The sequence below is a fragment of the Procambarus clarkii genome, chromosome 43 (genome assembly GCF_040958095.1).
Source record: "Procambarus clarkii isolate CNS0578487 chromosome 43, FALCON_Pclarkii_2.0, whole genome shotgun sequence".
Lineage (NCBI taxonomy): Eukaryota > Metazoa > Arthropoda > Malacostraca > Decapoda > Cambaridae > Procambarus > Procambarus clarkii.
Genome location: NC_091192.1, coordinates 19266744 through 19287827, shown reverse-complemented (window position 1 = coordinate 19287827; position 21084 = coordinate 19266744). Strand labels below are relative to the sequence as shown.

The following is a 21084-nucleotide window of genomic DNA, read 5'->3' as shown; positions in this document are numbered from 1 at the left end:
GCCAGCTTGGTATTTGACGCTACTGGAAGGGGGCGCCAGGCGCCAGCTTGGTATTAGACGCTACTGGAAGGGGGCGCCAGGCGCCAGCTTGGTATTAGACGCTACTGGAAGGGGGCTCCAGGCGCCAGCTTGGTATTAGACGCTACTGGAAGGGGGCGCCAGGCGCCAGCTTGGTATTAGACGCTACTGGAAGGGGGCGCCAGGCGCCAGCTTGGTATTAGACGCTACTGGAAGGGGGCACCAGGCGCCAGCTTGGTATTTGACGCTACTGGAAGGAGGCTCCAGGCGCCAGCTTGGTATTAGACGCTACTGGAAGGGGGCTCCAGGCGCCAGCTTGGTATTGACGCTACTGGAAGGGGGCGCCAGCTTGGTATTGACGCTACTGGAAGGGGGCGCCAGGCGCCAGCTTGGTATTAGACGCTACTGGAAGGGGGCGCCAGGCGCCAGCTTGGTATTAGACGCTACTGGAAGGGGGCGCCAGGCGCCAGCTTGGTATTAGACGCTACTGGAAGGGGGCGCCAGGCGCCAGCTTGGTATTAGACGCTACTGGAAGGGGGCGCCAGGCGCCAGCTTGGTATTAGACGCTACTGGAAGGGGGCGCCAGGCGCCAGCTTGGTATTAGACGCTACTGGAAGGAGGCGCCAGGCGCCAGCTTGGTATTGACGCTACTGGAAGGGGGCGCCAGGCGCCAGCTTGGTATTAGACGTTACTGGAAGGGGGCGCCAGGCGCCAGCTTGGTATTAGACGCTACTGGAAGGAGGCGCCAGCTTGGTATTGACGCTACTGGAAGGGGGCGCCAGGCGCCAGCTTGGTATTAGACGCTACTGGAAGGGGGCACCAGGCGCCAGCTTGGTATTTGACGCTACTGGAAGGGGGCGCCAGGCGCCAGCTTGGTATTAGACGCTACTGGAAGGGGGCGCCAGGCGCCAGCTTGGTATTAGACGCTACTGGAAGGAGGCGCCAGGCGCCAGCTTGGTATTGACGCTACTGGAAGGGGGCGCCAGGCGCCAGCTTGGTATTAGACGCTACTGGAAGGGGGCACCAGGCGCCAGCTTGGTATTTGACGCTACTGGAAGGGGGCTCCAGGCGCCAGCTTGGTATTGACGCTACTGGAAGGGGGCGCCAGGCGCCAGCTTGGTATTAGACGCTACTGGAAGGGGGCGCCAGGCGCCAGCTTGGTATTAGACGCTACTGGAAGGGGGCGCCAGGCGCCAGCTTGGTATTAGACGCTACTGGAAGGGGGCGCCAGGCGCCAGCTTGGTATTAGACGCTACTGGAAGGGGGCGCCAGGCGCCAGCTTGGTATTAGACGCTACTGGAAGGGGGCGCCAGGCGCCAGCTTGGTATTAGACGCTACTGGAAGGGGGCGCCAGGCGCCAGCTTGGTATTAGACGCTACTGGAAGGGGGCGCCAGGCGCCAGCTTGGTATTAGACGCTACTGGAAGGGGGCGCCAGGCGCCAGCTTGGTATTAGACGCTACTGGAAGGGGGCGCCAGGCGCCAGCTTGGTGTTAGACGCTACTGGAAGGGGGCGCCAGGCGCCAGCTTGGTATTAGACGCTACTGGAAGGAGGCTTCCCAACACTCTGAAGAAAAATTGTTCTACTTAAACAAAATAGTTGAAGGTATATATTATAGCAAGATATGTTTGCTTCTTCGTTGATGACAATGGTAGTAATATATTCACTGTTTCTTGTTGGTTGAGCTTGCTGAACAGTCCTTAGTTGAGCACTGGCTTGTACTGAAGCCTCGCCCTTACATATTGACTGGGAGCCAACTAACTTTTAAAACAAACGCCGCTCAGTGAGCTCTGATTGGCTATTACAAGGAATTTCAAAATGTCTGTTTAATATTCAGGCGGACATTTGGCCGTCTATGGCAGGTTTCAGAGAATGATTCCACTTGAACACACAGTTGTTGGCGAGTGTCTTGGGTGCATCATCAATGGGCTGCAAAGATTATTTGTGTATTTATAAGAATCTGAAGATTGGTTTTTACCCCTGCAGAGTTGATGCTTGTGAGAGCCTTAGAGGTTAAGGCTCCTTTGTTTGATGAGTGGTTGCACAAGTGCATCCAACCTCATCAACATGCAACATTTCTGTCAATAACTTGCCTACATTCCGTCATGCCAAGCATCATGCACACCCACCACCAACAAGGGTCGTGACATTTGCTCTACCACAAGCAGTTACAATTGAAACAGTTACTGCATCAGAAGGCTAAGGTCTCAGGAGTACTGTGTCTGCACTGTTGGCTCTGTCCAGTCGTCAACAGACCGCACTGCAGCAGCCTGTAGGTTTCATAAAAATACTTGTACTCAGATCATCAGTGTCAGGTTAGGCAACTGGCTGAACTCTTGCACTAATATAACTAGTTGCACTACAACTAGCTACCAGTACATTATAAGACACAGGAGCCGGAGGAGACGCATGCCTTCTCCAGCTTTTGTTTTGTTATGCCACAGACGTGGCCTATCATTTACAACAATAACCAGCATAAATACATGTTTTTCTGTCCTCCATGGCCAGGGTTAGAGTTAGTAGGGATCATATAGGAAGCTTTGTTTGAATTATGCGTCTCCAACATCAGCGACGGAGTTTAAGCGTCCCCCAACATCAGTGACGGAGTTTAAGCGTCCCCCAACATCAGCGACGGAGTTTAAGCGTCCCCCAACATCAGTGACGGAGTTTAAGCGTCCCCCAACATCAGTGACGGAGTTTAAGCGTCCCCCAACATCAGTGACGGAGTTTAAGCGTCCCCCAACATCAGTGACGGAGTTTAAGCGTCCCCCAACATCAGTGACGGAGTTTAAGCGTCCCCCAACATCAGTGACGGAGTTTAAGCGTCCCCCAAAATCAGTGACGGAGTTTAAGCGTCCCCCAACATCAGCGACGGAGTTTAAGCGTCCCCCAACATCAGTGACGGAGTTTAAGCGTCCCCCAACATCAGCGACGGAGTTTAAGCGTCCCCCAACATCAGCGACGGAGTTTAAGCGTCCCCCAACATCAGCGACGGAGTTTAAGCGTCCCCCAACATCAGCGACAGAGTTTAAGCGTCCCCCAACATCAGCGACGGAGTTTAAGCGTCCCCCAACATCAGCGACAGAGTTTAAGCGTCCCCCAACATCAGCGACGGAGTTTAAGCGTCCCCCAACATCAGTGACGGAGTTTAAGCGTCCCCCAACATCAGTGACGGAGTTTAAGCGTCCCCCAACATCAGTGACGGAGTTTAAGCGTCCCACAACATCAGCGACGGAGTTTAAGCGTCCCCCAACATCAGCGACGGAGTTTAAGCGTCCCCCAACATCAGCGACGGAGTTTAAGCGTCCCCCAACATCAGCGACGGAGTTTAAGCGTCCCCCAACATCAGCGACGGAGTTTAAGCGTCCCCCAACATCAGCGACAGAGTTTAAGCGTCCCCCAACATCAGCGACGGAGTTTAAGTGTCCCCCAACATCAGCGACGGAGTTTAAGCGTCCCCCAACATCAGTGACGGAGTTTAAGCGTCCCCCAACATCAGTGATGGAGTTTAAGCGTCCCCCAACATCAGTGACGGAGTTTAAGTGTCCCCCAACATCAGTGACGGAGTTTAAGCGTCCCCCAACATCAGTGACGGAGTTTAACAGTAACTTGAGAAGAGCGAAGACCAGCTCAGTTTGACCCAGCTACCTAGCCTCTTTGCGGGGGTCACTATTCTAACTTTCCTGAGGTTCAAGTTCTTTAAGGATGTGTTTGGAGAAAGCTTACACGACGTCGTCCAGGCCACTCCACTTGGTGATGGCCAGGAATCACTGAGCATTAACGATTCCAGTTACATCTTTCAACCATCTTCTTGAGTTATCTTGAGATGATTTCGGGGCTTTAGTGTCCCCGCGGCCCGGTCCTCGACCAGGCCTCCACCCCCAGGAAGCAGCCCGTGACAGCTGACTAACTCCCAGGTACCTGTTTACTGCTAGGTAACAGGGGCATTCAAGGTGAAAGAAACTTTGCCCATTTGTTTCTGCCTCGTGCGGGAATCGAACCCGCGCCACAGAATTACGAGTCCTGCGCGCTATCCACCAGGCTACGAGGCCCCGCATCCACCATCATGGCGGCTTTGTTTTATTTTAAGGGTTTAAGCGCCGAAGCCGAGATTGTTTATAACAATAGTTACAGTGGATTGTGAAGTTTTGAAACTCATAAATGGTTTAATAGATGTGAATAAAGCCGCACTGATTGTTGAAAGATATACAGGTTTCGTAAGAAGCTGCATTAAATACTTGACACCCCATCACCGCTTCTCATACTTCAGTGGCAGCCCTAATCCATTAGCAGGTCTGCCTCATGTGCAAATATAACTAATAATTCAAGTAAGTTGATTGAGATAATGGAAAAACATCCCAAAAAGGCTTCAGTAGCTTAGGCTCCTTCTGCCCTCCTGATGTATAATCACCCGCCAGCCCCCTGTTGTCCAGTCCAGACATGACTCTACATCAGTGGGCGAACCGTCTCCAGTATAATGAGGTGAAGCCGTCCGGAGTATAAGCAGGTGAAGCCGTCCGGAGTATAAGCAGGTGAAGCCGTCCGGAATATAAGCAGGTGAAGCCGTCCGGAGTATAAGCAGGTGAAGCCGTCCGGAGTATAAGCAGGTGAAGCCGTCCGGAGTATAAGCAGGTGAAGCCGTCCGGAATATAAGCAGGTGAAGCCGTCCGGAGTATAAGCAGGTGAAGCCGTCCGGAGTATAAGCAGGTGAAGCCGTCCGGAATATAAGCAGGTGAAGCCGTCCGGAGTATAAGCAGGTGAAGCCGTCCGGAGTATAAGCAGGTGAAGCCGTCCGGAATATAAGCAGGTGTCTAGCATTATACCCCGCCTATCGTGCCCAGGGCGCCGATATATCCTCCCGGTATAATTATGACGGAGGACCTTATAAAAGGACCTTCTTGATATAGGACAACGCGGCACTCGTTTTAAGATTATATTCCCCCACACGGGTTCGGACAGTTGCACGTGTGGTGGGGTAATGGTCTCTCCTGCCGGGTCCTGCAGGTGTCAGGCAGGGGCCGTTTAGGAATGATGTGAGGGGCAGTTTAGGGATGATGTGAGGGGCAGGGGGACTAGGTTTAGGGATCATGGGAGAGGAATGAGTGTATGGATGCTGGTATAAGATCACCAACAGGTATAATTGGTGTTTTTAAATGATTGTGAGACGGTGGATTCTGAACAAGTCGATACTGAGTGACTTGTTCATAGGCAATTGGATGTTAGTGGATGAAGTTTGATGAAGCCATTAACGAAGCCCGTACATATTTTCCTAATCATCGCGGCTTTGAATACATGTATTAAACAGTTTATAAACTTCACAAACCAATGTGATTATTGTTAAAAACAACCTCGTAGTGCTGTGGAGCTCATATAAATTGTTTACTAAATGTCAACAAAGCTGCCATGATTGAGGAAAGATGTACAGGTTTCGCAACTGGACACGTAAATGCTTTGTAAATGCTGCCCCAGAGCGGGACAGGAGCTGCGGTGTCACACCATGTCTCACTCCCCGGGGGCCTGAGACGTGGGCCCTTCAGTCGGTGAAGACTGGTGGATTAGGGAGTCGGTGAAGACTGGTGGATTAGGGAGTCGGTGAAGACTGGTGGATTAGGGAGTCGGTGAAGACTGGTGGATTAGGGAGTCGGTGAAGACTGGTGAATTAGGGAGTCGGTGAAGGCTGGTGGATTAGGGAGTCGGTGAAGACTGGTGGATTAGGGAGTCGATGAAGACTGGTGGATTAGGGAGTCGGTGAAGACTGGTGGATTAGGGAGTCGGTGAAGACTGATGGATTAGGGAGGCGGTGAAGACTGGTGGATTAGGGAGTCGGTGAAGACTGGTGGATTAGGGAGTTGGTGAAGACTGGTGGATTAGGAAGTCGGTGAAGACTGGTGGATTAGGGAGTCGGTGAAGACTGACTCCCACTCAGTATAGTGTGGAGGAAGAGCTTGGGCACAGGGGAGATACCAGATGCGCTGAAAGCAGCAGACATTGCCCTTCTACACAAGGGAGGGAGCAAAGCATTGGCGAAGAATTATAGACCAGTTGCACTAACGCCCCACATAATAAAAGTATTTGAGAGAGTGATCAGCAGTCAGGTCACTAGTTTCGTGGAGACCAATGACCTCCACAATCCAGGCCAACATGGATTTAGAGCAGGAAGATCATGCCTCTCACAGCTACTTGACCATTACGACAAAATCACTGAGGCACTAGAAGAAAACCAGAATGCAGATGTTGTATACACAGACTATGCAAAGGCATTTGACAAAGGTGACCATGGAGTGATAGCACACAAAATGATGTCAATGGGTATAACTGGTAAAGTAGAACGCTGGATACTCAATTTCCTGTCGAGCAGAACACAAAGAGTAACAGTCAATCAAATAAAATCGAGTCCAAGCGCAGTTAAAAGCTCTGTACCTCAAGGTACAGTCCTTGCACCACTGCTGTTCCTTATTCTCATATCAGATATAGACAAAAATACAAGTCACAGCTTCGTGTCATCCTTTGTCGATACGTTATCTTGAGGTTATCTTGAGATGATTTCGGGGATTTTCAGTGTCCCCGCGGCCCGGTCCTCGACCAGGCCTCCACCCCCAGGAAGCAGCCCGTGACAGCTGACTAACACCCAGGTACCTATTTTACTGCTAGGTAACAGGGGCATAGGGTGAAAGAAACTCTGCCCATTGTTTCTCTCCGGCGCCTGGGATCGAAGCCAGGACCACAGGATCACAAGTCCAGCGTGCTGTCCGCTCGGCCGACCGGCTTCCGGCTAACTACAAGCAGATATTAACAAAGTTTTCGATTGGGCAGCAGAAAATAACATGATGTTTAACAGTAATAAATTCCAGGTACTCAGGTACGGCAAAAATGAGGATCTGAAACATAATACAGGGTACAAAACGCAATCGAATCTTCCCATAGTAGAAAAACAGCATGTCAAGGATTTGGGAATAATGATGTCCGACGACCTAACGTTTAGGGAGCATAACCAAACAAATATCGCGTCAGCCAGAAAAATGATCGGATGGATTACGAGAACTTTCAAATCCAGGGATCCCATCACAATGGTTGTACTCTTCAAGTCACTTGTGTTGTCCCGTCTTGAGTACTGCTCAGTACTCACTTCCCCCTTCAGAGCAGGAGAGATTGCTGAAATAAAGGGAATGCAGAGAACATATACGGCTCGCATAGACGAGATAAAACACCTAAATTATTGGGATCATCTCAAAGCTCTCCAAATGTACTCACTAGAAAAGAGACGAGAGAGATACCAAATAATATACACATGGAAAACACTGGAGGGCCAGGTCCCAAATCTACATAATAAAATAACAACGTACTGGAGTGAACGATATGGAAGAAATTGCAGAATAGAACCAGTGAAGAGCAGAGGTGCCATAGGCACAATCAGAGAACACTGTATAAACATCAGAGGTCCACGGTTGTTCAACGTCCTACCAGCGACTATCAAAAATATTGCCGGAACAACCGTGGACATCTTCAAGAGAAAACTAGACTGTTTTCTCCAAGGAGTGCCGGACCAACCTATCTTTGATGGATATGTGGGCCTGCGGGCCTCTCCAAGCAACAGCCTGGTAGACCAAACTCTCACAAGTCAAGCCTCGCCTCGGGCCGGGCTTGGGGAGTAGAAGAACTCCCAGAACCCCATCAACCAGGTATCAAGCAGGACAGTGGAGTTCTGGATGGTGGGGAAGTGAGCAATGGTTGGGAGGATGAGGGGACGGGGGAGGGGGGAATGGTATGGAGGACTGAGAGACAATGGAAGGTTGCTGTGGCTCAGCCACGCACACGCGTTGCTGAGCCACAGCACCGCGTGGCCGGGTACAGCTATTTTTTTTTTCTTCTTTTTTTTTAGATATATACAAGAGTTGTTACATTCTTGTACAGCCACTAGTACGTGTAGCGTTTCAGGCAGGTCCGAAGAGAGACCTGTGTTAACCTGAGACCTGTTTAATTAGTGTTTAATAAAAATCCCGTCAAATGACAGTTCGGTAAAGCTCATTTTCTCTTGATTAATACCGTATATATTGTTAAGTTAGGAAGTACTAGATTTAGGCTGTATTGGATTGCGTTGGGTTCGCTAGGGTTTAAAACCCGTTGGGAATCCGTCTTGTGTGGGATGCGACTTGTACTCATGCACATTGTCACATACCCCATCATTGATGATTTATGAAGATTAATCAGATATGAATAGCCCGTAAAATATCCCCACCACTGCAGGCGATGAGTCACAATAACGTGGCTGAAGTGCAATCGACTTGAGAATGGTCCAGGACGGACCGAAACGTCGTCGTCCCTTCAATTTCTAGTGTGTGGTCTGGTCAACATGCCCACCACTGCCTCAGGGGCTTATAACACGCCGAGGACTGTGGTGCTAGTCCAGTGCTCTTGTTACTTCATTTGGAGTCATTTTGCGGCGAGGCTTCTCGAGCGTGGCGGCCACGCGCGCAACGCGACACTAATTCCATCACGCTTTTTAGCTCCAGCAGCATTTGTTGGGTGCAACTTGATTCTAATCTTGCTTGGGTTTTGTTGCTGCAGTGGTTTTGTGGGGCGTTTTTTAGTTTTGTTAATGTGGGTTTTAGGCTAGTATCTTGTTTTCTATGCTTAATAATATCTTGTTTTCTATACTTGCTAGTACCTTGTTTTCTATACTTGCTAGTACCTTGTTTTCTATACTTGCTAGTACCTTGTTTTCTATACTTGCTAGTACCTTGTTTTCTATACTTGCTAGTATCTTGTTTTCTATACTTGCTAGTACCTTGTTTTCTATACTTGCTAGTACCTTATTTTCTATACTTGCTAGTACCTTATTTTCTATACTTGCTAGTACCTTGTTTTCTATACTTGCTAGTACCTTGTTTTCTAGGCTTGTTAGTATCTTATTTTCTATACTTGCTAGTACCTTGTTTTCTAGGCTTGCTAGTACCTTGTTTTCTATACTTGCTAGTACCTTATTTTCTATACTTGCTAGTACCTTGTTTTCTATACTTGCTAGTACCTTATTTTCTATACTTGCTAGTACCTTGTTTTCTAGGCTTGTTAGTACCTTGTTTTCTATACTTGCTAGTACCTTGTTTTCTATACTTGCTAGTACCTTGTTTTCTATACTTGCTAGTACCTTGTTTTCTATACTTGCTAGTACCTTGTTTTCTATACTTGCTAGTACCTTGTTTTCTATACTTGCTAGTACCTTGTTTTCTATACTTGCTAGTACCTTATTTTCTATACTTGCTAGTACCTTGTTTTCTATACTTGCTAGTACCTTGTTTTCTATACTTGCTAGTACCTTATTTTCTATACTTGCTAGTACCTTGTTTTCTATACTTGCTAGTACCTTGTTTTCTATACTTGCTAGTACCTTATTTTCTATACTTGCTAGTACCTTGTTTTCTATACTTGCTAGTACCTTGTTTTCTATACTTGCTAGTACCTTGTTTTCTATACTTGCTAGTACCTTGTTTTCTATACTTGCTAGTACCTTGTTTTCTATACTTGCTAGTACCTTGTTTTCTATACTTGCTAGTACCTTGTTTTCTATACTTGCTAGTACCTTGTTTTCTATACTTGCTAGTACCTTGTTTTCTATACTTGCTAGTACCTTGTTTTCTATACTTGCTAGTACCTTGTTTTCTATACTTGCTAGTACCTTATTTTCTATACTTGCTAGTACCTTGTTTTCTATACTTGCTAGTACCTTATTTTCTATACTTGCTAGTACCTTGTTTTCTATACTTGCTAGTACCTTGTTTTCTATACTTGCTAGTACCTTATTTTCTATACTTGCTAGTACCTTGTTTTCTATACTTGCTAGTACCTTATTTTCTATACTTGCTAGTACCTTGTTTTCTATACTTGCTAGTACCTTGTTTTCTATACTTGCTAGTACCTTATTTTCTATACTTGCTAGTACCTTGTTTTCTATACTTGCTAGTACCTTATTTTCTATACTTGCTAGTACCTTGTTTTCTATACTTGCTAGTACCTTATTTTCTATACTTGCTAGTACCTTGTTTTCTATACTTGCTAGTACCTTATTTTCTATACTTGCTAGTACCTTATTTTCTATACTTGCTAGTACCTTATTTTCTATACTTGCTAGTACCTTGTTTTCTATACTTGCTAGTACCTTATTTTCTATACTTGCTAGTACCTTATTTTCTATACTTGCTAGTACCTTGTTTTCTATACTTGCTAGTACCTTGTTTTCTATACTTGCTAGTACCTTATTTTCTATACTTGCTAGTACCTTATTTTCTATACTTGCTAGTACCTTATTTTCTATACTTGCTAGTACCTTGTTTTCTAGGCTTGTTAGTACCTTATTTTCTATACTTGCTAGTACCTTATTTTCTATACTTGCTAGTACCTTGTTTTCTATACTTGCTAGTACCTTATTTTCTAGGCTTGTTAGTACCTTATTTTCTATACTTGCTAGTACCTTATTTTCTATACTTGCTAGTACCTTGTTTTCTATACTTGCTAGTACCTTGTTTTCTATACTTGCTAGTACCTTGTTTTCTATACTTGCTAGTACCTTATTTTCTATACTTGCTAGTACCTTGTTTTCTATACTTGCTAGTACCTTATTTTCTATACTTGCTAGTACCTTGTTTTCTATACTTGCTAGTACCTTGTTTTCTATACTTGCTAGTACCTTGTTTTCTATACTTGCTAGTACCTTGTTTTCTATACTTGCTAGTACCTTATTTTCTATACTTGCTAGTACCTTGTTTTCTATACTTGCTAGTACCTTATTTTCTATACTTGCTAGTACCTTGTTTTCTATACTTGCTAGTACCTTATTTTCTATACTTGCTAGTACCTTATTTTCTATACTTGCTAGTACCTTATTTTCTATACTTGCTAGTACCTTGTTTTCTATACTTGCTAGTACCTTATTTTCTATACTTGCTAGTACCTTATTTTCTATACTTGCTAGTACCTTGTTTTCTATACTTGCTAGTACCTTGTTTTCTATACTTGCTAGTACCTTGTTTTCTATACTTGCTAGTACCTTATTTTCTATACTTGCTAGTACCTTGTTTTCTATACTTGCTAGTACCTTATTTTCTATACTTGCTAGTACCTTGTTTTCTAGGCTTGTTAGTACCTTATTTTCTATACTTGCTAGTACCTTATTTTCTATACTTGCTAGTACCTTGTTTTCTATACTTGCTAGTACCTTATTTTCTAGGCTTGTTAGTACCTTATTTTCTATACTTGCTAGTACCTTATTTTCTATACTTGCTAGTACCTTGTTTTCTATACTTGCTAGTACCTTATTTTCTAGGCTTGTTAGTACCTTGTTTTCTATACTTGCTAGTACCTTGTTTTCTAGGCTTGTTAGTACCTTATTTTCTATACTTGCTAGTACCTTGTTTTCTAGGCTTGTTAGTATCTTATTTTCTATACTTGCTAGTACCTTGTTTTCTAGGCTTGTTAGTATCTTATTTTCTATACTTGCTAGTACCTTATTTTCTAGGCTTGTTAGTACCTTGTTTTCTAGGCTTGTTAGTACCTTGTTTTCTAGGCTTGTTAGTACCTTATTTTCTAGGCTTGTTAGTACCTTATTTTCTATACTTGCTAGTACCTTATTTTCTATACTTGCTAGTACCTTGTTTTCTATACTTGCTAGTACCTTGTTTTCTATACTTGCTAGTACCTTATTTTCTATACTTGCTAGTACCTTGTTTTCTATACTTGCTAGTACCTTATTTTCTATACTTGCTAGTACCTTGTTTTCTAGGCTTGTTAGTACCTTATTTTCTATACTTGCTAGTACCTTATTTTCTATACTTGCTAGTACCTTGTTTTCTATACTTGCTAGTACCTTATTTTCTAGGCTTGTTAGTACCTTATTTTCTATACTTGCTAGTACCTTATTTTCTATACTTGCTAGTACCTTGTTTTCTATACTTGCTAGTACCTTATTTTCTAGGCTTGTTAGTACCTTGTTTTCTATACTTGCTAGTACCTTGTTTTCTAGGCTTGTTAGTACCTTATTTTCTATACTTGCTAGTACCTTGTTTTCTAGGCTTGTTAGTATCTTATTTTCTATACTTGCTAGTACCTTGTTTTCTAGGCTTGTTAGTATCTTATTTTCTATACTTGCTAGTACCTTGTTTTCTAGGCTTGTTAGTACCTTGTTTTCTATACTTGCTAGTACCTTGTTTTCTAGGCTTGTTAGTACCTTATTTTCTAGGCTTGTTAGTACCTTATTTTCTAGGCTTGTTAGTACCTTATTTTCTAGGCTTGTTAGTACCTTGTTTTCTAGGCTTGTTAGTACCTTGTTTTCTAGGCTTGTTAGTACCTTATTTTCTAGGCTTGTTAGTATCTTATTTAATGCCTGATTATTCATATAAAACTTAAAATGACGGAATGTTGAATATGAATTACGAGGATCAAACTTAAAATGCCTGATTATTAATGATGCTGCTCCCATTCTTTATTTTAATTTGATGGCGTTGATGGTTCTAACTTTTAATTTGATTCTAAATTTATATAGTGTTTTAACTCTGTTTAATTAAGGTTAACCAGTCACTGCAATTTGTTCTGTTGAAGGTGTTTTATTAATTATTTGCATTTTACTAAAACAAAATTGGATATCTTAATTTGCTATGTTAATTTTGCCTCGGTCATAGTGTTTGTATTATAACATCACAATATCTAGGCATTTCTAGACGATTACTTCATTTATTGCAATTGTTGAAAGCGTTGTTGCGATGTCTAATGTGATGCTATAGGCCTTATTACATGGTATGTCCTAATACTGACTTAGAACGTTGCCATATCTATTTTGAGGCTGACTGATACTCTAAGGAAAATTTGATGTCTGCAATGTTGCAAAAGTCTAACATTATAATGACCTCTTATATTGCAAGGTTGAGTTTGATGTTTGGTGATCTTGCAATTGGATTTCACTTATAGTGAGCACAGAACATATGATAATGCCAACTTTTTTCTACCACATGAATATATGCTCAACAGAGTACATATATTGTTTTGTCATCTGCTGACAGGCTGGGAGATATCGTCCACTACATATAGTTTAGTGGAGTGTTGAGCACTCGACCACAGAAGTGATTAAAGCGCTTTTACAAACTCAAACTATAATCATATCTCTCATATTGCATAATAGTTGCATTTCAAAGTAAATCCTGGGTACATGTCCAATATTAATATTAAGTGTTCCAGCATTCAGATAATATTCAGCATAGCAAATATGCTGAATATTCAGATAATATTATTATTCAGAGTTCAGCATTACTCGACCCAGGGGGTTGGAGGTCAGCCACTATTCAGCCCGTCCTCCAAAAATGGGGTGGTAAATGTAAGGAGACAACAGCATGGAACAGTCTACTATATAATGTTCAATGAAATGTTTGTTTTCTCTTCCGCGAAGTTGACACCTGGTGTATTACACAGCCGAGTTCTTGCTGTATTAATTATATACACGTAGTGTCTGCTCAGGTCTTTGCGAATTTGTTGTCAGAAAGATTACGACACTTGCTATAGTATTCTCTTTATTACTGACATTAAAGCACCGATAGTCATTTTACTGCTTCAGGCTGTTTTTACAAACATGTCAACTGTATCATGCTTGATGGAGTGTGATTTAAAATCACACTCCATCGAGCATCTTATGTTTTTATGTTATGTATCAATTGCATAAGTTTAATTTTAGGAAGGACTTGGGTAAATACTGGTTCGGTAACAGGGTTGTTGAATTGTGGAACCAATTACCGCGTAACGTGGTTTAGGTGGGGTCCCTCGATTGTTTCAAACGTGGGTTGGACAAGTATATGAGTGGGATTGGGTGGTTATAAACAGGAGCTGCCTCGTATGGGCCAATAGGCCTTCTGCCGTTACCTATGTTCTTATGTTTCTAAATCATAATCTTTATAAAGCCCCTAATTACATGAACTGCCCTGGGTAGTGTTTGCTTTGATGATTTGTGGTATTATAAACCTGTCTGCGTGATGTAACCTGTTTCCTTGTTATGTTGCAAGACGTAACTTGTTGCAAGACGTAACTTGTTGCAAGACGTAACTTGTTGCAAGACGTAACTTGTTGCAAGACGTAACTTGTTGCAAGACGTAACTTGTTGCCTTGTTGCAAGACGTAACTTGTTGCCTTGTTGCAAGACGTAACTAGTTGCCTTGTTGCAAGACGTAACTAGTTGCCTTGTTGCAAGACGTAACTAGATGCCTTGTTACAAGACGTAACTTGTTGCCTTGTTCCAAGACGTAACTTGTTGCCTTGTTGCAAGACGTAACTTGTTACCTTGTTGCAAGACATAACTTGTTGCCTTGTTGCAAGACGTAACTTGTTGCCTTGTTGCAAGACGTAACTTGTTACCTTGTTGCAAGACGTGACTTGCTGCCTTGTTGCAAGACGTAACTTGTTGCCTTGTTGCAAGACGTAACTTGTTGCCTTGTTGCAAGACGTGACTTGTTATCTTGTTGCAAGACGTGACTTGTTGCCTTGTTGCAAGACGTAACTAGTTGCCTTGTTGCAAGACGTAACTAGTTGCCTTGTTGCAAGACGTAACTTGTTGCCTTGTTGCAAGACGTAACTTGTTGCCTTGTTGTAAGACGTAACTTGTTGCATTGTTGCAAGACGTAACTAGTTGCCTTGTTGCAAGACGTAACTAGTTGCCTTGTTGCAAGACGTAACTTGTTGCCTTGTTGCAATACGTAACTAGTTGCCTTGTTGCAAGACGTAACTTGTTGCCTTGTTGCAAGACGTAACTAGTTGCCTTGTTACAAGACGTAACTAGTTGCCTTGTTGTAAGACGTAACTAGTTGCCTTGTTGCAAGACGTAACTAGTTGCCTTGTTGCAAGACGTAACTTGTTGCCTTGTTGCAAGACGTAACTTGTTGCCTTGTTGCAAGACATAACTTGTTGCCTTGTTGCAAGACGTAACTTGTTGCCTTGTTGCAAGACATAACTTGTTGCCTTGTTGCAAGACGTAATTTGTTGCCTTGTTGCAAGACATAACTTGTTGCAAGAGATAACTTGTTGCCTTGTTGCAAGACGTTACTTGTTGCCTTGTTGCAAGACGTGACTTGTTGCATTGTTGCAAGACGTAACTTGTTGCCTTGTTGCAAGACATAACTTGTTGCAAGAGATAACTTGTTGCCTTGTTGCAAGACGTGACTTGTTGCCTTGTTGCAAGACGTGACTTGTTGCCTTGTTGCAAGACGTAACTTGTTGCCTTGTTGCAAGACATAACTTGTTGCAAGAGATAACTTGTTGCCTTGTTGCAAGACATAACTTGTTGCAAGAGATAACTTGTTGCCGTGTTGCAAGACATAACTTGTTGCCGTGTTGCAAGACATAACTTGTTGCCTTGTTGCAAGACGTAACTTGTTGCCTTGTTGCAAGACATAACTTGTTGCCGTGTTGCAAGACATAACTTGTTGCCTTGTTGCAAGACATAACTTGTTGCCGTGTTGCAAGACATAACTTGTTGCAAGAGATAACTTGTTGCCTTGTTGCAAGACATAACTTGTTGCAAGAGATAACTTGTTGCCGTGTTGCAAGACATAACTTGTTGCCGTGTTGCAAGACATAACTTGTTGCCGTGTTGCAAGACATAACTTGTTGCCTTGTTGCAAGAGATAACTTGTTGCCTTGTTGCAAGACATAACTTGTTGCCTTGTTGCAAGAGATAACTTGTTGCCTTGTTGCAAGACATAACTTGTTGCCTTGTTGCAAGACGTAACTTGTTGCCTTGTTGCAAGAGATAACTTGTTGCCTTGTTGCAAGACATAACTTGTTGCAAGAGATAACTTGTTGCCTTGTTGCAAGACATAACTTGTTGCAAGAGATAACTTGTTGCCGTGTTGCAAGACATAACTTGTTGCCGTGTTGCAAGACATAACTTGTTGCCTTGTTGCAAGACGTAACTTGTTGCCGTGTTGCAAGACGTAACTTGTTGCCTTGTTGCAAGAGATAACTTGTTGCCTTGTTGCCTTGTTGCAAGACATAACTTGTTGCAAGAGATAACTTGTTGCCGTGTTGCAAGACATAACTTGTTGCCTTGTTGCAAGAGATAACTTGTTGCCTTGTTGCAAGACGTAACTTGTTGCCTTGTTGCAAGAGATAACTTGTTGCCTTGTTGCAAGACGTAACTTGTTGCCTTGTTGCAAGACATAACTTGTTGCCGTGTTGCAAGACGTAACTTGTTGCCGTGTTGCAAGGCATAACTTGTTGCCTTGTTGCAAGAGATAACTTGTTGCCTTGTTGCAAGACATAACTTGTTGCAAGACGTAACTTGTTGCCTTGTTGCAAGACGTAACTTGTTGCCAGACGTAACTTGTTGCCAGACGTAACTTGTTGCCAGAGGTAACTAGATGCCTTGTGTTCCAGGTGGTGTTCGCGCTCAACCACACACTGTCGCAGCAAGAGATCCTGCGTGCTGGGGACAGTCACCTGGCCTACACCACCGACCACCTCATCACCCACTACAACTGTGGTGACCTGGACGCCGTCATCTTCTCCCAGGACACCACGCAGGTATACTCCTTATACCACACTGCTGCCGTATACTAGGCTGGTATACTCCTTATACCACGCTGCTGCCTTATACTAGGCTGGTATACTCCTTATACCACGCTGCTGCCTTATACTAGGCTGGTATACTTCTTATACCACGCTGCTGCCTTATACTAGGCTGGTATACTCCTTATACCACGCTGCTGCCTTATATTAGGCTGGTATACTCCTTATACCACGCTGCTGCCTTATACTAGGCTGGTATACTCCTTATACCACGCTGCTGCCTTATACTAGGCTGGTATACTCCTTATACCACGCTGCTGCCTTATACTAGGCTGGTATACTCCTTATACCACGCTGCTGCCTTATACTAGGCTGGTATACTTCTTATACCACGCTGCTGCCTTATACTAGGCTGGTATACTCCTTATACCACGCTGCTGCCTTATACTAGGCTGGTATACTTCTTATACCACGCTGCTGCCTTATACTAGGCTGGTATACTCCTTATACAACGCTGCTGCCTTATACTAGGCTGGTATACTCCTTATAACACGCTGCTGCCTTATACTAGGCTGGTATACTCCTTATACCACACTGCTGCCTTGTACTAGGCTGGTATACTCCTTATACCACACTGCTGCCTTATACTAGGCTGGTATACTTCTTATACCACGCTGCTGCCTTATACTAGGCTGGTATACTCCTTATACCACGCTGCTGCCTTATACTAGGCTGGTATACTTCTTATGCCACGCTGCTGCCTTATACTAGGCTGGTATACTTCTTATGCCACGCTGCTGCCTTATACTAGGCTGGTATACTCCTTATACCACGCTGCTGCCTTATACTAGGCTGGTATACTTCTTATGCCACGCTGCTGCCTTATACTAGGCTGGTATACTCCTTATACCACGCTGCTGCCTTATACTAGGGTGATGGGGCTGCTGGTATATGCGCCCTAAAATTAAATAAATACCCAATAAACTCGCTGAGTTGTATATTTTCTGCTCGACAAAATGCAAATGTATTGTACAGAGCGACACAAAAAAGGGGCAGTTAACAAACACTGATAACTGATTGGGTAATAATAAGCAAGAAGAACCGGCAACAAACAAGGTGATTCGAAGCCCTGTGTCTCAGACGTCGCCCGACTCCTTCACTATCATGGTAGGTAGGCTTCACCATCATGGTATGTAGGCTTCACCATCATGGTAGGTAGGCTTCACCATCATGGTAGGTAGGCTTCACTATCATGGTAGGTACGCTTCACCATCATGGTAGGTAGGCTTCACCATCATGGTAGCTACGCTTCACCATGGTAGGTAGGCTTCACTATCATGGTAGGTAGGCTTCACCATCATGGTAGGTAGGCTTCACCATCATGGTAGGCAGGCTTCACCATCATGGTAGCTACGCTTCACCATGGTAGGTAGGCTTCACTATCATGGTAGGTAGGCTTCACCATCATGGTAGCTACGCTTCACCATGGTAGGTAGGCTTCACTATCATGGTAGGTAGGCTTCACCATGGTAGGCAGGCTTCACCATCATGGTAGGCAGGCTTCACCATCATGGTAGGTAGGCTTCACCATCATGGTAGGTAGGCTTCATCATGGTAGGTAGGCTTCACCATCATGGTAGCTACGCTTCACCATGGTAGGTAGGCTTCACTATCATGGTAGGTAGGCTTCACCATGGTAGGCAGGCTTCACCATCATGGTAGGCAGGCTTAACCATCATGGTAGCTACGCTTCACCATGGTAGGCAGGCTTCACCATCATGGTAGGCAGGCTTCACCATCATGGTAGGTAGGCTTCACCATCATGGTAGGTAGGCTTCATCATGGTAGGTAGGCTTCACCATCATGGTAGCTACGCTTCACCATGGTAGGTAGGCTTCACTATCATGGTAGGTAGGCTTCACCATGGTAGGCAGGCTTCACCATCATGGTAGGCAGGCTTAACCATCATGGTAGCTACGCTTCACCATGGTAGGTAGGCTTCACCATCATGGTAGCTACGCTTCACCATGGTAGGTAGGCTTCACTATCATGGTAGGTAGGCTTCACCATCATGGTAGGCAGGCTTCACCGCCATGGTAGGCAGGCTTCACCGCCATGGTAGGCAGGCTTCACCGCCATGGTAGGTAGGCTTCACTATCATGGTAGGTAGGCTTCACCATCATGGTAGGCAGGCTTCACTATCATGGTAGGCTTCACCATCATGGTAGGCAGGCTTCGCCATCATGGTAGGTAGGCTTCACCATCATGGTAGGCAGGCTTCACTATCATGGTAGGTAGGCTTCACCATCATGGTAGGTAGGCTTCACTATCATGGTAGGTAGGCTTCACCATCATGGTAGGCAGGCTTCACCATCATGGTAGGTAGGCTTCACCATCATGATAGGTAGGCATCACCATCATGGTAGGCAGGCTTCACTATCATGGTAGGCAGGCTTCACCATCATGGTAGGCAGGCTTCACCATCATGATAGGTAGGCTTCAACATCATGGTAGGCAGGCTTCACCATCATGGTAGGCAGGCTTCACCATCATGGTAGGCAGGCTTCACCATCATGGTAGGCAGGCTTCACCATCATGATAGGTAGGCTTCACCATCATGATAGGTAGGCTTCACCATCATGGTAGGTAGGCTTCACCGTCATGGTAGGCAGGCTTCACCATCATGGTAGGCAGGCTTCATCATCATGGTAGGTAGGCTTCACCGTCATGGTAGGCAGGCTTCACCATCATGGTAGGTAGGCTTCACCATTATGGTAGGCAGGCTTCACTATCATGGTAGGTAGGCTTCACCATCATGGTAGGTAGGCTTCACTATCATGGTAGGTAGGCTTCACCATCATGGTAGGCAGGCTTCACCATCATGATAGGTAGGCTTCACCATCATGGTAGGCAGGCTTCACCATCATGGTAGGCAGGCTTCACCATCATGATAGGCAGGCTTCACCATCATGGTAGGTAGGCTTCACTATCATGGTAGGTAGGCTTCACCATCATGGTAGGTAGGCTTCACCATCATGGTAGGTAGGCTTCACCATCATGGTAGGTAGGCTTCACCATCATCGTAGGCAGACCACCATCATGGTAGGCAGGCTTCACCATCATGGTAGGCAGGCTTCACCATCATGGTAGGCAGGCTTCACTATCATGGTAGGCAGGCTTCACTATCATGGTAGGCAGACTTCACCGTCTTGGTAGGTAGACTTTACCATTATGGTAGGTAGGCTTCACCATTATGGTAGGTAGGCTTCACCATTATGGTAGGTAGGCTTCACCATCATGGTAGGCAGACTTCACCATCATGTTAGGTAGGCTTCACCATCATGGTAGGTAGGCTTCACCGTCATGGTAGGCAGACTTCACCATCATGGTAGGCAGACTTCACCATCATGGTAGGCAGACTTCACCATCATGTTAGGTAGGCTTATAAGTTGTATTGATTTTTGGTGTGTACCTTTTAGGTATAACTCCTGAGAGATTAAGAATTAATAAAATAAAGTTTTCTTATATTGTGCCCAGTAAAAGGATTGTGATATTGGGCATTGTAATGGGAACACTTGATAAAACTTATGGATGATTGTTCTAATATAAAAAACCAAAAGCAACACATCCATAATTGTTTATTCTGTAGCTGATTTTAAAAGTGTTAATTTAAATTGTGGGTGTATATGTCAGCGGGAATTTCACTTAAAGACTTGTAAAAAAAATATCCATGCTATCTATAAAGCAGAACGAACTTTAAATGAATAGTTACTCATACAATATTGTTTGATTTTGCCGCTCTAATGTGATTTTATGTTTTGAAAGGGTTCTCCCAATAATTAAAAGACACGAAATAATATATTCCCAAAAAATTTCGGTTGGCGCGGAAGAAAAAATTTTCCATTCATGATTAGGCGATTTTGGCGCGCGGGCTTAAAATGGTCGATTACAACTGGCCTCGTTATTCTCATTGTCCCCGTACACCCCCGCCTGCCTCTCCCCACACCCCTGTCTGTCTCTCCCCACACCCCCGCCTGCCTCTCCCCACACCCCCGCCTGCCTCTCCCCACACCCCCGCCTGCCTCTCCCCACACCCCCGACTGTCTCTCCCCACACCCCTGCCTGTCTCTCCCCACACCCCCGCCTGCCTCTCCCCACACCCCCGCCTGCCTCTCCCCACACCCCCGACTGTCTCTCCCCACACCCCCGACTGTCTCTCCCCACACCCCCGCCTGCCTCTCCCCACACCCCCGCCTGCCTCTCCCCACACCCCCGCCTGTCTCTCCCCACACCCCCGCCTGCCTCTCCCCACACCCATGTCTGTCTCTCCCCACACCCCCGCCTGCCTCTCCCCACACCCCCGCCTGCCTCTCCCCACACCCCCGCCTGCCTCTCCCCACACCCCTGTCTGTCTCTCCCCACACCCCCGCCTGCCTCTCCCCACACCCCCGCCTGCCTCTCCCCACACCCCCGCCTGCCTCTCCCCACACCCATGTCTGTCTCTCCCCACACCCCCGCCTGCCTCTCCCCACAC

General features: G+C 45.1%; 1 protein-coding gene across 1 annotated transcript in view; it reads left to right on the top strand.

Annotated features, from left to right (window-relative positions):
* LOC123756038 (metalloprotease TIKI2-like) overlaps positions 1-21084 on the top strand; it is a 127829-nt gene that overhangs the window by 22641 nt on the left and 84104 nt on the right. The window contains exon 2 of the mRNA XM_069300081.1: positions 16419-16565. Within this exon, the coding sequence (XP_069156182.1) occupies positions 16419-16565 (147 nt within the window). The remainder of the gene's footprint in view (positions 1-16418; positions 16566-21084) is intronic.